Source organism: Pelophylax lessonae (genome assembly GCF_965119305.1).
Source record: "Pelophylax lessonae genome assembly, chromosome: 5".
Lineage (NCBI taxonomy): Eukaryota > Metazoa > Chordata > Amphibia > Anura > Ranidae > Pelophylax > Pelophylax lessonae.
Window position 1 is genome coordinate 173,876,226 of NC_138772.1, and position 16,282 is coordinate 173,892,507.

At 38.6% G+C, this 16,282-nt stretch overlaps 1 protein-coding gene across 1 annotated transcript in view; it reads right to left on the minus strand.

The window, feature by feature from the left end:
- Positions 1-5,749: 5,749 nt before the first annotated feature.
- The window catches only part of CPNE4 (copine 4), a 609,887-nt gene continuing 599,354 nt past the window's right edge, over positions 5,750-16,282 (minus strand). Inside the window, exon 16 of the mRNA XM_082258376.1 lies at positions 5,750-6,584. Within this exon, the coding sequence (XP_082114502.1) occupies positions 6,453-6,584 (132 nt within the window). The 3' untranslated portion in view covers positions 5,750-6,452. The remainder of the gene's footprint in view (positions 6,585-16,282) is intronic.

A 16,282-nucleotide genomic window follows, 5' to 3' on the forward strand; every position in this document is an offset into this window, starting at 1 on the left:
TAACTTGCTTACCTATTATATCTCTAGTAAATAAGTAGCTGATGTATTATTGCAATGCAGATAAAACAAATCCAAAACTAAAATAGCAAAAAACAGCCTTAATGGTGCAGGCTCCTGTAGTGCATGTTTATGTAATCAGGATGAGAAATTCTTTGAAGATTTAAAGTCTATGCACAGCCAAATTTTATTTTGTTTTGGATAGAGTAGGGAAGGTTTGATCCCCCTAGCCAGGTTTTTTTTTTTTTTTTTTTTCGTCAGTGTACCACTGGGGAAATTTCCCTTTACTCTCTGTCTCAGATATGCAACAGGAATTTCGAGAAAATGTGAAGGTCCTTATACCAACTCTGAAACGGTTACCAGGTGTGAACCTCTCAGTGCAGATACAGAGGTCCTTACCCTTCTCCACTCCATCCAAAACGTAAAAAATGTTCATTTAGCTCTGAAATTATCTGTTTACTTTAATTATTCAGTCATGTAGAAGGAAAATTCCTGATTTTGTTTGTTTCTCTGCACATTGACTAATGGAAATAAATAGAACTTGTCTCCACCTTTGGAAAATCAACCTCAATATCCTAAAGGTTACCATCCTTTAACTCTCCCAAGGCTAATTATTGAAAACTGGACCAAGGATGATTAAAAAAAAAAATTAGGCTGATGTTCATATTAACATAGTGAGTCCTCGGATCATTTTCCCTGTGCAGTTTTTTTCCAGTTTTCATTGATCAGCCCTGTTTATGTATGCCTGCCTGTGTGCCATATTCAGTAGGTTACCAAATCAAGGTCTTTGTTTATGCACATATTCTTTACCATAATGCATTTATGAGTTTATGATGTAGTACCCAATAGAAAACTAGATTGTCTTATTATTTTATTCATTAATTGGAAGATTGTAGGATCAATTCTAAATGGTTATTATAGATGACTGCACTTTGTATAAGGTTCATCTGGGTACTGAATAGGCCCAGTAACATTTCAGTATTTAAATTGCTAACACAATTGTAAACTGTACATTGAACCCAAGTTATTTTAGGAACTGCGTCACTAAACGTATGATAATACATTTACTGATTAGGCTCTTTGGGCCCCTTTACCATGTGGCAGCACTGAAGCTCAGCCTTGTGGTATGGGGGCAAGAAGTCATATGGTTGCTGTGAGCCTTTTGTAAAGAAGAAAAGACAGCCAAATAGAGGCTCAATACTTTACGCAGGTCTATCCCTTTCACGGTAGCCAAGTAACTTCCTGCTGCTGGTGTGCTCTGCTGCTAGGAGCTGAACAAATGCCCAGAGCCGCTAACAGGTTAGTATGATATAACTTTTAGCTTAGTTTATTTTATGTTTATTTTAGCCTTATGTTAGGACAGGGCGATGAGCTGTACATAGTTTTAAGCCTAGCGTGGAGTTTAGATCCATTTTGAAGCTTATCTAAACCCCAAACCAAAAATGTCACATATTGCAGCTTACCAGTCCCTAGATATATAGTGGCTGCATTAGTTCTTTTTCAGACTAAATATTTTCAGCAAGTACAGAAAATATCAATTGATCTTGTCCATGTCACTTCCTGTGAACTTTAACCACTTCAGCTCTGGAAGATTTACCCCTCTTCATGACCAGGCCATTTTTTGCGATACGGCACTGCATTAATTTAACTGACAATTGCGCAGTCATGCCCCACTGTATCCAAATAAAATGTATGTCATTTTTTTCCCCACAAATAGAGCTTTCTTTTGGTGGTATTTGATCACCTTTATGGTTTTTATTTTTAGCGCTATACACAAAAAAATGCCAACAATTTTGAAATAAAAACAATATTTTTTACTTTCTGCTATAAAACATATCCAATAGAAAAATTGAACAAATCTAATTTATTCTTCAATAGAGGCCAATATGTATTCTGCTACATATTTTTAGTAAAAAATAAAAAAAAAATCCCAATAAGCATCTATTGATTGGCTTGTGCAAAAGTTATAGTGTCTACAAACTATGTGATATTTTTATTTTATTTATTTATTTTTTAATAGTAATGGCGGTGATCAGTGACTTATAGCGGGACTGCGATATTGCAGCAGGCAAATCAGACACTAACTGACACTTTTTGGAACCAGTGACACTAATACAGTGATAAGTACTAAAATAAATATGCACTGTCACTGTACTAATGACACTGGCTTGGAAGGGGTTAACATTAGGGGCAATCAAAGGGTCAACTGTGGGCCTATCCTGTGCTTTCTCACTGTGGGTGCTTTTACTATGTGAAGGCATAGATCTATGTTCCTGCAGGAACACAGGATCAATACCTTCCCTTCTGCCAGACCGACAATCTGCCTTGTTTACATAGACAGATCATCGTTCTTCTTGTGTACTGAACAATCAGTGGGTGCTGCGGTACCTGCTGTTTGGCTCCTGCTGTGTGTGATCACAGTGGGAGCAGGTCACTGGCGGGACGCGTGCACGCCCCTATCCGCAAGGTTCAGATCACGTACCTATGTGATCTGGCACAGAGCGGCCGCCCTGCCACAGTATATCTGCGGTTGGTGGCCGGGAAGTGATTAAAGTCCCCTATGTAATGAAGATACACTCACTTGTTTGAAATCCAGCGTGTGTGACAACTATGACTGCAACTAAAAGTACAGTGGAAAAGTGAGTGTAGTCATGAAGGTACAGAAACTGTATGACTACCAAACGAAAATTAAAGCCACAACATCTTATGCTTTTGGGTTTAGATAAGATTTAAGCATCACTAAGAAGTATAGCTGTCCTTTGAAAGGTGTAACGTCTCTTGGTTTTGTAACAGATGAAAATGTACATATGATACAAAGAGATAACAGTGATACAACTGAGGAGACAGATAGCAAATGCCTTTCCAATTTGATGTGATGATTGATCGCCATGGCTTCACTTTTATCTGTAAAGTAACTAAAAGAAGCTATATTGGAAGCCAATCTGGCCAACCAACAATCTAATTTAATAGATACCTATATTTTACAACCTGTGATTTGCTTATTTAGCATTTTTCATTTAGGAATGATGAAATTAAAAAAAAAAAGACCGAAAATTGTACATCTAATTTACCTTTCCATCATTTTATATGGAATTACCTATTAAATTAATGGAAAAAGTCAGAGGGCAAAAAGTCTATGACTTTGATTATAAATGTCAACAGAATGCAGCTGTGTACATTGCAAGCATTGGTGACAGGAAAAATTACTCATAATTTAAAGGTAATGAAAGGTAACTGGATTTACTGATGCGTTTCCATTTTCAATATTCTATTGAGCATGGCAGGAAAAATGAATTTGCAATATAAACTTGTCTTTTGAAGTTCACTATAAAACAGCAGTAAACTTGAACTGACCTCTTCTGTGCTTTTTCTTTTTTTTTGTCTTGTGCTAAAAGTACATTTTAAATACATACAGTAGAATGCAGATTGAACGTGCTACAGTGTGCTTGGGTATCAAGAAAACTATATTTCATACAATCAGTAAAGCATCTACCAAAGAAAGAACTGTGACAGATAGTTTATAAGAATTGGCCTGGGGGCAGGATAGAGAGCTGCTGCATACAGCTGCTAATCAGATCACGGTTTTCATTTTCAAGTGCAGATTAGGAAATCTGATTGGTCGCAATTAACACCTGCAGTTTCCTCCAGTGTTTATGGGTTTGAATCTATAGGTTTCCTTGTCATTTCAGTTTCTCTGAAATAATCCACTCAAGGTCCTGACATTATTTTGCAAAATTGATAGAAAACACTTGTATCTCCTTTTGCCTGGTCTGGGTAGTTACAGTTCCCTCTTTGATATGATTAGTACAAATACCCTCATAGGTAGTATTGACAGCAGTATACCTGCTAGGAAGTGCTATAACTTTACAGTCATTCAGGTGCCACTGGATTGTGCATCTGCAGAAATATATTTGCAATCTGTAGTAACTTTTAGAGATGGAAAAAAAAAAGCAAGTCCAGAAATATTCACCTAATATAACGTACATTAAATGTAGAATTGATTTCAACAATTATAGAAATATCACTTTAAACACTACCCAACAATTACCACTGGCCGATTAAGGCTGGCAATACATTATACAATTTTCTTACAATTTTCTGTACAATTGTCTTTAGATTTAGCTTCAACTATGTAGTTTAAATGCCTGCCTAATTGGAAAGTGTTATTTAGTTTTGACCTCATATTATATGGTTTTTGGTAAATCCAAAAACAAAAAATTGCACAAGAAATTTGAACATGTATGACCAGCCTAACCCTAGTGCCAAGACCACATTTAGCAGTGTAAAAACTTCAAAACCAATTTGCCTACCCAAATCATTTTTACATTTATTTAAGAGCATTTACGGATTTTATGTATTTTAATCAACTCCTTGCTTATATTTTACTATAAGCTGTCAAATTGATAAAATCTTAAAAAAAAGCCTCTTGCACTGAATAACATTGTAATAATTAAAACATATTTAATAAATTATTTTTTTTTTTTGCTGTTCGTATTTCACTTTTACAGCTGAAGGCTGTGAGGCACAATTGCAGTTGAGACAAAGTGACAGTGACATTTGAAACAAACCCATGTGATCATTATGATTAGCTGTCAGTGATAACAATATCTGAAAGCAATTAGAAAGATAACCAATCATTAGTGTGAGACCATTGCTGTCAGTGCATTTCCGAACTACTGCAGGTGCTTTAATCTATAGAATGCTGGCATTAACTAGTTAAGGATTGGCGTCTCAAAATGTATTTTATAGTGATGCACCGAAATTTCGGCTTCAGAACATAGGGTTTTCAGCATTGTCCTGAAAGCAATAAAGGTGACTGCCTAAAAAGCCCGGGATTTTGTCACGATTTTGCCACGCTTATGGTGTGTTTTTCATAGGTCATGTGACTCAAAAAAATGCATCAAAAACACAACACGGGTGCATTTTTGATGCCTTCTTGCTGCGTTTTCAGTGCATTTCAATGGGGAGATGCTAACCAAATATGCACCAAAAATGCAGCAACAGGATTTTTAACACAGCTTTAAAAGATGCTGATAGTGGCTGACAATAAATTCATATTCATTTAAATTCATGATATTAATAGTTGAATATAATACAATTATTTATAAAAATATATATATTTTTTAAAAACTGTAAATTTCAGTTTCAGCTAAGTGCATCCTGAATTTTCGGTTTCGGTGAAGAAATTTTTATTTCGGTGCACCACTAGAAGTTTATTCTGACAACTGTAAAGAGTTAACACAAGAAAATAGAGTATTCAGTATATGGTTTCTTTACATATTATAGTGTTTGGTGACCCAGGAAACAGATACATGTAAATCAGTCACTAAACAGTAATAATTACTGAGTATTATTGAGTACTTGGAAGTAAAAACAGTATTAGGATTTTTTTCACTTTAATTGTATTACTATTACAATTAAAGCCATTAATAAGTTAAAAGGTATGCTTTCCACATAAAAGCAATGTTGGGCATCTTGACTGCTGTCATTCTGTTGATTGCAACAGGTGTGGTCTCAATTGTACCTGTTCAAAGTGGAATAGCAGTTTGTTCTTAAATTACCTGATCCTAACATGCAGCTTCAAGAAATTTTCCCCTTCTCTCTAATATGACTAATTATATTGCCAATTTATTTTCTAACAAACTTTAATTAGAAAATAAGGGATAAATGCCTCTGAAAAGTAAACAAAGAGGGTATGTAACTGGGTATTTATATTAACACAGTGCAACCTATTTGAATATGAGGTAATACATTTTTTTTGTGTGGAATACATATATATAAAATGTTAACCTAGTAAATTTAATTAATTTTTAATATACAAAGCACCCCCAGGTTCTGTGGTTTTCTTTAACATATCAACTTTAATAAAAAAGACCTAGTGTACTAATACAAATATTCACTGCCATTAATGTAGAATTCTGGACTTGCTGTTAGAAAGCTTAATTGAAAAACCATCTTTTTCTTTCATTTTAAGTTGGATACAAAATTTAAAGTAGGTCACTAGCAGAGGTAATTTACTACATATTAAAAAAAAAAAAATCAATATAATTTCTGACATGCCACATACCAAGTGCATGCACCTGCCATCGAAACAGGAAAAAAAAAAACATTTTTCTATTTTGTTTGCCAGCAGATAAAACTACATATACCATTACCTCTCATAACATATTTTAAAATATTTTAAAGTGTAAATGTGATTAGAAATTTAGCAAAATTTGAACAAATATGTATAAAAAAACATTAACAGATAACCCTTTTCTCCAAGATGACATGCTGTAAATTTTTGTTCCCATAAAAAGTCTTTAACAATACAACTGATATGCTGATTCAAGCTTTCAGCTATACATGCAAGAAGAAAATATAATGTTAGGTTAAAAATCACTAAAACGTGCTATATAGAATTATTATAATTATTATTGATTTGAGACTTTTTTTTTAAAAGTGTGTTGAGAAGTTCAAGGTCCTAGTGTCCTGGAAGACTCATATTCTGACGCACATTTTGGTTTGATCCCTTTGCCATTGTAATAGTCCACAACCTGGTTTGGAACTTCAGCCAGAACACTCTTTGCAAGGGCAGCTGGTGAGGCCTATGGGAGAAAAATATATGAAAAAATATGTACATACATACATAAACACAATTTTCTTGCATTATTTGATCAATCTACTTGATTTAAAAGCTACAAGGATTTTTAGTTGGTTTGTACATACTGTATTTAATTTCATATTTGTTAAAATCAGAGTTAAAAGAAACTTTTAATTTTTTTTTCTTAGTCAATGTGAGATGTTACTTATAGATATCATATAGTATTATAACCATCCAGTAGGTGTAGCTTTAGGCTCATTTTCACATGATTTTCCATATCTCTGACTCCTTTGGTGTAAAATAAAAACAGTATTTTACACAGCTCAACAGTTCAAGCTAAAATTTGATCACGCAAATAAAGTAAGTCAAAGGGGTAACTCATTCATTCTTGGATGTCTCTGTCCAGAGTTTCAATCAGACAGGGCAGGCCTGAAGGCAGGGGGCATCTGTTGCACTCTCTTTTTAAATAATCCTTTGTCATATATTACATGTTTGTAAAAATGTGTGTCTATTTAGTAAAACAAAAAAAAATTTAGAAAAAAATAACTTGAAAAACAAAGAGGGAGATAGATAAGAAAATAAATAAAATTAACCTCTAAATCATTAAAGGTTTCTTGGTTGTATATGTTTTATGGGTTAATGGTGAGACTAAAATGCCTTCAAGCCCAGTTCACACTGGTTCGACATACGCTCTGACTTTAAGAGCACATTTCACATGACGTGTATAAATCAATTGTTCCCTATAAGAGCCATTTTAAATGGTCCAACACAAGTCGGTTCGCCTTTGAAAAAGGTTCCTGCACTACTTTGGTCTGACTTTGACACAACTTCAATGCCGAAGAGTATAAAAAGTCATAATGGGTTTGATCAAAGTTGGACGGAAGTTGCAGGAAAAAGTCTGATCAGAAGTTGTACTACTTTCGTGTCTGAGCAGTGTGAACATAGCCTTAGGCTTCTTTCACACAGTCCGCCTCCGTAGGCGGATCTGTGCTGCTCAGAAGGGGATCGATACACAGATCCCCACTAAGCACCATAAAAGTATGTGTGCTCCCCCTCTCTCCCAGGACAGCACTCACCAGATAAACAAACAGGGGTAACGAGCATCAATTGTAGTAAGGATGGCTCTTGTATAAATGCCCAGTTGTACATAAACCATTGTAGTAGTACTATGTAAGGCTTCTTTCACATGGTCCACCTCCGTAGGCGGATCAGTGCTGCTCAGCGGGGGATCGATATACTGATCCCCCACTAAGCAGGCAGGTGACAGCTCCCTCTCCACTCTGTGTGCGGAGAGGGAGGTGTCAGAGCCCCATGCATCTCTATGGGGGAATCGGATGAGAGTGGACCACCTGTCCACTCTCATCCGATCCCATCCAATCCCCTGGATGGAAGGAAAATAGGGTTTCCATCCGTCCGGATTTCACGGACAGGATCGGATGCGGATGGCAGCGGGTGTCAGCAGAGATGTCTCCACTGACATCCGCTGCCCCATAGTGATGCATGGAGGATCCGATCAGATCCGTCTAAAAAACTGACAGGCGGATCTGATCGGATCGCTTGTGTGAAAGGACCCTTAGGGTTGTTTTACACCGTTCTGAAACCAGATAAAAAGATTTAATTAGTGGTATGTGTTGATGTTGTTTATGCTTAATTTTGGGGCAGGACTCAAAAGGAATGTTACAAGGTATTTTTCTGTTTCAAGTATTTTGACATACAGAATAATGCGAGGCAGTGTAAACAGAGCTCGGTAACAGAGCATGACCAATAACCGTAAATACAGCAAATCGTGAGGGTTAGTAGACAAGGGGCAGCAAAATGGGTGACCATGAGAGAGAAGTGATTGGCATCGCCAACCCATCCGCACCCTATATAGGGAGCACACTGTGCCTAGGTGGGGAGGCGAACCAACCAATTGGTAAACTAAAGTTACAAGGTATTTTTACTGCTTTATGCATGCATTACCTGTTTTTGTAGTAATCAAACTTGAAAGAGAAGGACCTTTTTGTTATAATTACAACATAATTTGGCTACCTGGAAACCAGTAAAATTGTGAGGCCACCACATTGTGTTTTTTGAAGCTCTTTTGTCGTCTGGTGATGAGTTTATGTTTTCATGGACAAGGACATTGGGCCTTTTTAGCTACTTTAGATTTACTGTTTTGTTAAAGCAAAGACCTGAATTCTTTAGCAATTCCCCAATACAACCAGTATCATCAAAACAATGACAAATCATCGCTGTCAGCTGCTAAAATTTTAAATTGCTCTTTGCCTTAATAAATACAGGCCAAAGCGAGACCGGGTGTTACATAAAAACCTTTTAAAGTAAAACATTTTTTTTTTCAGGGTATGAAATGCAGTTATCCATAACTAATTATGAAATCTTCATGGATGTGTCAAGATAAACAGAAAATTAATTGGAAGGTTATGAGACCATTTTAATTAGGGCTCTTTAGTGACTGTTTAATTTCATATATTCAATGAACAGATCTGTAAGTAAAGTGTACATTATGTGCTATTAAACAAGGAAATATCAAATTAGACATGTTTTTTTTTTTTGATTATCAAAAGAAGAATGTCTAATTGAATTACCTTGGTAATAATTAATTATGCTTGATAATATGACCTTGAAAATGCAAGTTTATACAATATGAATATACATGAGAGCACATGTACTGTCAAAGCAGCAATATAATATTCTCAGCCATTGCTCCAATACCAGTCTATTAATACAGGTACAGTAATGTCTTAGATATCGTAAGGAAGTCATGGGTTAATGCCTATGACTGAAGGGTAAAGGAAGCCAATAACAAAATATATTACATGTTCTCATTTTTCTTCTTACATCTAGCCAGTTCTGAATTCTTATGAATACCTTCAACAAAAGATCTGTTAAGAGGGTCTTTTAAAAGGAGATACACGATTCTCAAAAGCTCTAGGACCAAATGGCCATGTCTTTATTTCTGCTGGCTCATGACTGCTTTGCACTTAAAAAATGGCATTTTAATTATCTTTTTCAGATATACTTGTAAAAGTTTAAAGTAAATGATTTTATTATTAAAAGGTAATGTTTTAGAATTTCCGTTCCTATGTATAATTTGTAATTTTATATGTACAAGGGGTAGCCATACTTGCTCATTCTAAATGAAGGCTCTGCTTTCTGCTTTGCAGAGATACATATTGGTTGTGCTTTATTTCTCCTTTTTACAATGTAAGTCTACGAGTCGCCTAACACTTGAAAACAATGCACTTCCTGCGGGGGTGATATTTTGGGGTTGATTCACCAAAGACAAGTACGTTTTTCACTTTTTCCCTTAGTTTAGTGAATGTGGTGAAAATTCACGTTGCAAAGAATGCCAAATCATGTGTAAGGAAAATAAAAAAAGAAGGTATCATTCATTGGATGATGGAAGCCTGAAAATCTTTTACCTGATTCAGTAAGCTAATGGTAACTTTTATTGCAAAGTAAACATCCTTTTTGCCTTTAGTAAATTACCTCCTTTATCTTAATAGTAGATGAGAGAAAAAGAGAAAACTGCACTAAGACACCCTTTTTATTTTTAAATCTCCTATTTCTGACTATATTAATCACTTTAGCCCTGGAAAGTTCACGACCGGGCCATTTTTTGCATTATTTTAACTGACAATTGCGCTGTACCCAAATATATTTGATGTCCTTTTTTACCCGCAAATAGATCTTTCTTTTGGTGGTATTTGATCACCTCTGCGGTTTTTTATTTTTTTTTGCGCTATAAACAAAAAAAGACCAACAATTTTGAAAAAAACATGTTTTACTTTCTGCTATAAAACACACCCAATAAAAAAAATGTAAAAAATCGAATTTCTTAATCAAGTTAGGCCAATAAGTATTCTGCTACATATTTTTGGTAAAAAAAAATCCTAATAAATTTATATTGATTGGTTTGCGCAAAAGTTATAACGTCTGCAAACTATGGGATATTTTTATGAAATTTTTTTTTTTATTTATTTTTTACTAGTAATGGCGGTGATCGGCAATTTTTAGCGGGACTGCGACATTGTGGCAGACAAACCTGACACTTAGGGCCCTTTCACACTCGTGCGACTTGGGACTGCCAAGGGGCATGACAAGTCGTTCACCCATGATTTTCAATGAGTACCGTTCATATCTATGTGACTTCAAAGTAGTCCCTGCACTACTTTGGTCCAACTTTAAAGTGACTTGAGTTCCATAGACCTAAAGGCTACACAGGCATTGCTTCAAGTCACGTCTAAGTCACGTCAAAGTCGCAAAGTTGGGTCAAAGTCGGGTGACTTTCAGTTTGCACAAGTGTGAAAGGGGCGTGACACTTTTTGGGGACCAGTGACACCAATACAGTGATCAGTGCTAAATAAAATGCACTGTCACTGTACTGATGACACTGGCAGGGAAGGGGTTTACATCAGGGGCAATCAAAGGGTTAAATGTGCTCCTAGGGAGTGCTTTCTAACTGTTTGGGGGATGCTTTGGCTGTGAGAAGACAGAGATCTGTGTTCCTGCTTAGCAGAAACACAGGATCTCTGTCTTCTCTACTAGCAGAACGGCGATCTGCCCTGTTTATCATGAACTATCGGCGAGTCTTGGGGGACATCAGGTCCCCCGGACACGCTGATTGGCTCCCACTGTGTGTGCCGCAAACCCAGAAGAGGCGATCACGTGCAGGTATGTGATTTCACCTGTAGGAGCCGCCACCCCGCAGTAAATCTATGTGGGGCAATCGGCAATTGGTGAAGAAATCTCCAGCATGCTAGGGCTCATATTAAAGTGGTTGTAAAGTCTAAGATTTATTACGCTAATGCATGCCCTGCATTAAGGTAAAAACATCCCTGACTATTTCTGACCCCCCCCCCCCAACTTCTACCAAACACTTACCTAAGCATGTTAGCGATCCAGCACTGTTCTCAGCTGCAGATCTTCTCTCCTAACTTCCTAGCCTCACAGGAGAATCAGACAGCAGCAGTAGCCATTGGATCTTGCTTCTGTCAGTCAAATTCTGTGAGGAGGGTAGAGTGGACATGTCCAAGCCTTGCTGTGTGTGTCTATTGAGGGAGTGCATGGGTTCTCCATAGGGTACGGCTTGTTATGGGGCACTTGCAGGAAAGAAGACAGCGTCGACAGGGGACTCCTGAAGAAGAGGTAAGGGACCACTCTGTGCAATACCACTGCATAGTGTATAACGTATTTTTTATTTTAGGAAAAAAATACGTTTTGCAACCACTTTAAGTGAAAATAAGTTTAAAAAATGAACTTTACCATAACTGATAAAAGAAAAAAGGATGCCACCCAACCTCCCACATACACATATGAATGTAAAGACATACATCGGGTGCTCCTTTGTATGAAAACGATGGTTTTGTCACACCTATTAGGTATTATGCGAATGTTGGATTGAGAGAAATAATTCTAGGGTCATCATTCAGTGGTAATTTTTATCTATTTGTCTTTAGTAAAATAACCCCAATATGTCCAAAAAGTGCATGTGTCTATGAGGTGGCTACAAACTTTGGGAACCCAAATTGACTATAGGTGACCTTCAGTGGCACTTACAGGTCACCTATAGTCAATTTGGGTTCCCAAAGTTTGTAGCCACCTCATAGACACATGCACTTTTTGGACATATTGGGGTTATTTTACTAAAGGCAAATAGACTGTGCACTCTGCAAGTGCAGTTGCTCCAGAGCTTAGTAAATGAGGTAAATCTTCACTTTGCAAGGAATACCCAATCACATGTAAGGAAAATAAAAAAAAACTGCATTTTTGCTTGCACATGATTGGATGATGGAAGTCAGCAGAGCTTCTGCTCATTTACTAAGCCCTGGAGCAACTGCACTGGAAGAGTATTTTTGCATATAGTAAATCAGTCCCACTGTGTTTGTGTGCATTATAATGAATCGTTTTATATTTTATTGAAAATATGTGTTTTATAAACTGTTGCTCCGATGTTACATGATATAAATTGTGACTACCACTATTTTAATCTCCAGGGTCTCTGCTTTCAGAAAATATATAATAGGGATTTGAACTAAACTTAAGGCCTTACAGATGCATTTTTACTATGTGTGCAAAAAAGAAAAATCCCAAAAACAATTCTGGCAGTAAAAGGGTTATAAGTGCACAGGGAAGTGGGCAAGCTCGTACAAATGCTAACACACACACTATATCCACAAAATCCAGGCATAAAAACAGATAAACCCACTAGAATTTGGTATGGGAAACAGAATAATGGGCACATACTGCATATACCTCCTGGAACCTTGGAGGCCACCCACAAATGTGCTAAAAACAGTGTGTTTTACAGAACTGAAAGGACACACATTATTATCATTGATACAAAACTTTAGCTGTATTGGAAAAAAAAAAAAAAATGAAGACCATTAGTAAAAAACATTTTATGAAAAAAAAAACAACCTTCTGCTAACTGAACATTTGCTACTTTTTTTTTAACTTAACAACCCCGCAGAGTTGGTGAATGGTAAAGTTTGTGCTCATTCGGTAGTATGTGACGGGCACTTTCCCTGCTAGCAATCCCTTCATCACGCAGCCTGTAAATACCGCAGGGAGATATTATCTGCACATAACGAGGCAGACATTGGATTATGGATAACAGAGAATATCGATTTTCTACTGTTTGTCTCTAAAACACAAGAGACTTGAAGAGGGCTTCACATTGATGTTTGGGATAAAGGATTATGAAGGAAAACGTTGCAGTTCTCATTAGATAGCCAGAAAATTGATGTCATTTATGAAAAGCTCCTGGCACATTTACAATACAGTTAGTCAATCAATGGGAATTTACTGGATGGCATGAACTCTGTCCATGGTGCTGATTTTAAAATACTGTTTACTTGTGCAAATAAATATAATCAAGTACACACAGCTGTGAGTGTATGTATGTTAAGAAAGGCATATGAAATACAATCAGAGGAGGCAAAATAACTGTTTATCCACATCCAGTAAGAAAATAAAATGGATTTTATTGCTGGCCCCAATAAATACATTTTACTTTCTTATTTTAAAGTGGTTGTAAAGTCCGAAGGTTTTTTTTTCATCTTGATGCATTCTATGCATTAAGATAAAAAGCCTTCTGTGTGCAACAGCCCCCCTCAGCCTCCCTAATACTTTCCTGAAGTCCATCTAAATCCCGCGATGTTGCAGGAGTGTCTCGGCTGCCCGGGACTCTCATCCTCATTGGCTGAGACAGCAGCGTGGCGCAATTGTCTCCTGCTGCTGTTAATCAAAGTCAATCAGCCAATGAGGAGAGAAAGGGAGTGGGGCCGGGCTGAAGCTCTGTGTCTGAATGGACACAGGGAGCTGCAGCTTGGCTCGGGTGCCCCCATAGCAAGCTGCCTGCTGTGGGGGCACTCAACAGGAGGGAGGGGCTAGGAGCACTAAAGAGGGACCCGAGAAGAGGAAGATCTGGGCTGCTCTGTGAAAAACCACTACACAGAGCAAGTAAGTATGACATGTTTGCCTTTTTTTTAAAAATAAAAAAATATTATTTCACCTTACATTTAAGCTAATGGTTTACATCAGGCATGTCCAACCTGCGGCCCGGGGGCCGCATGCGGCCTGGAACCGCAGGCAATGCAGCCCACTGCCCCTGACAATTTTTTTTGCTAGGGAGGAAGGAAGGCCAAGTTGGGGGCACTGCCACAGTGGCTTCCAACTAACAGTAGGCAGAGGCTGCCTTGGAGGGGAGGGGGGGGGGGAGTCGAGCATGTGCAGTGTTTCTGACTCCTACCCCCATGACCACTTCAAATCAACCTCTGTATACTGATTCCATTTCATTTGATCATCCTCTAGTTGTGTTAAATTAGTGTGGGGAGCACGGCGGCACGGGAAGGGCGCGGCGGCGTTTTATTACTTATATACCTTAACTATAGTATATATTTTTATATGCGGCCCGAGAAAATTTCTCTACACTCAATGTGGCCCAGAGAAGCCAAAAGGTTGGACACCCATGGTTTACATCTTTATTGAATATGTGCACTTTCAGACAAAGTGCACTTATTCATTTTTTCTTTTTGACCCTAAACCATCTTGTGATGTGTTGTCCAGGACTCCAGGACCTTCGAGGATAGTTTAGATGGGGCTATCATCCTGGCTTGAAGATGGACTTCATTGAGCCAGCCAGAAGATGGAGTCCTGCAGCACAGGACATAAACAATCTCTGAAGGCCACAGCTGATGGATTTGTGGAGACACATGGGCAAAAAAGAGTAAATGCAATTTGACCGAAAAAGTGAATTTATTCTTTAAAGATTTTATTGTCCACACTACACTCAAAGCAGAATAATACCCCACCCTAATTAATGTCACATCATCTGTTAGTGCACACTTTGAAATTCACTCACTAAGGGCTTGTGTCAATGGGCTTTTATTTTTTTTTTTCAAGTAGTCTACGGGAATGTAAAACCAAGTCAAGTCAAAAGTCAAAAAGAGGACAACTGCAGGTTAAGTGCACCTGTCAATGAGTTCTGAATGATCTCAGAAACATTACAAACTGATGTCAAACTAATGTCATTAACAAAAACTTAAAGCCTGTCAACAAAGGTCCTAGTATTGGTAAATTCAAACACAAATTATACATTGCAAAGCCAGTGCCATCAATATCCACTAATGCCACTGGACTTCAAACAGTTTTACCGGGATGATGCCCGCAGTTGCAGGCAGGGTGCCGTTTTTTAGAGCTGGCGGTTGGCTCTCTTGTAAAAGCCAACCTAGTGGCTAACTTGTCACTGTATTCCTTCTACAAGCAGCGAGAGGGGACAATCCCCCCCACCCCCAGCAACGTTGCTTTCTCTGGCTCTTATGTCCCACCAGGAAGATCGGCTTTGATTGGCATTCTGCTATAGTAATCCGCAGAGGGCCGGCCTTAGGTGTTCAGGCGCCCTGTGCGAGCTAATCCTGTGGCGCCCCCCCCCCCCGCGTGCATTTTCTTGCACCTTTTTTGCACTTTATTTGACTTTATCTTTTTTATGATCACTAATAACTTAGCCCCCCTTACATCAGAGACCCCCCACACAAAGCCCCCTTTACATCAGAGACCCCACACACAAAGCCCCCCTTAATTTAGAGCCTCCCTACATCAGAGAGCCGCCCCCACACAGCCCCCCCACACAGAGCCCCCCCTAACATCAGAGACCCACCTCACATCAGAGACCCCCACACAGAGCCCCCCTCACACAAAGCCCCCCTCACATCAGAGACCCCCCACACAAAGCCCCCCTCACATCAGAGACCCCACACACAGAGCCCCCTTTACATCAGAGATCCCCCACACAAAGCCCCCCTTAATTTAGAGCCCCCCTACATCAGAGAGCCCCTCCCACACAGCCCCCCCCCCCACAGATCCCCCCCTCACATCAGAGACCCCCACACAAAGCCCCCCTCACATCAGAGACCCCCCACACAAAGCCCCCCTCACATCAGAGACCCCCCACACAGAGTCACCTTACATCAGAGACCCCCACACAAAGCCCCCCTTACATCAGAGACCCCCACATCAGAGAACCCCCACACAGAGCCCCCCTCACATCAGAGAAACCCCACACAAAGCCCCCCTCACATCAGAGACCCCCCACACAAAGCCCCCCTCACATCAGAGACCCCACACACAGAGCCCCCTTACATCAGAGACCCCCCACACAAAGCCCCCCTAACATCAGAGACCCCCCCACACAGAGCC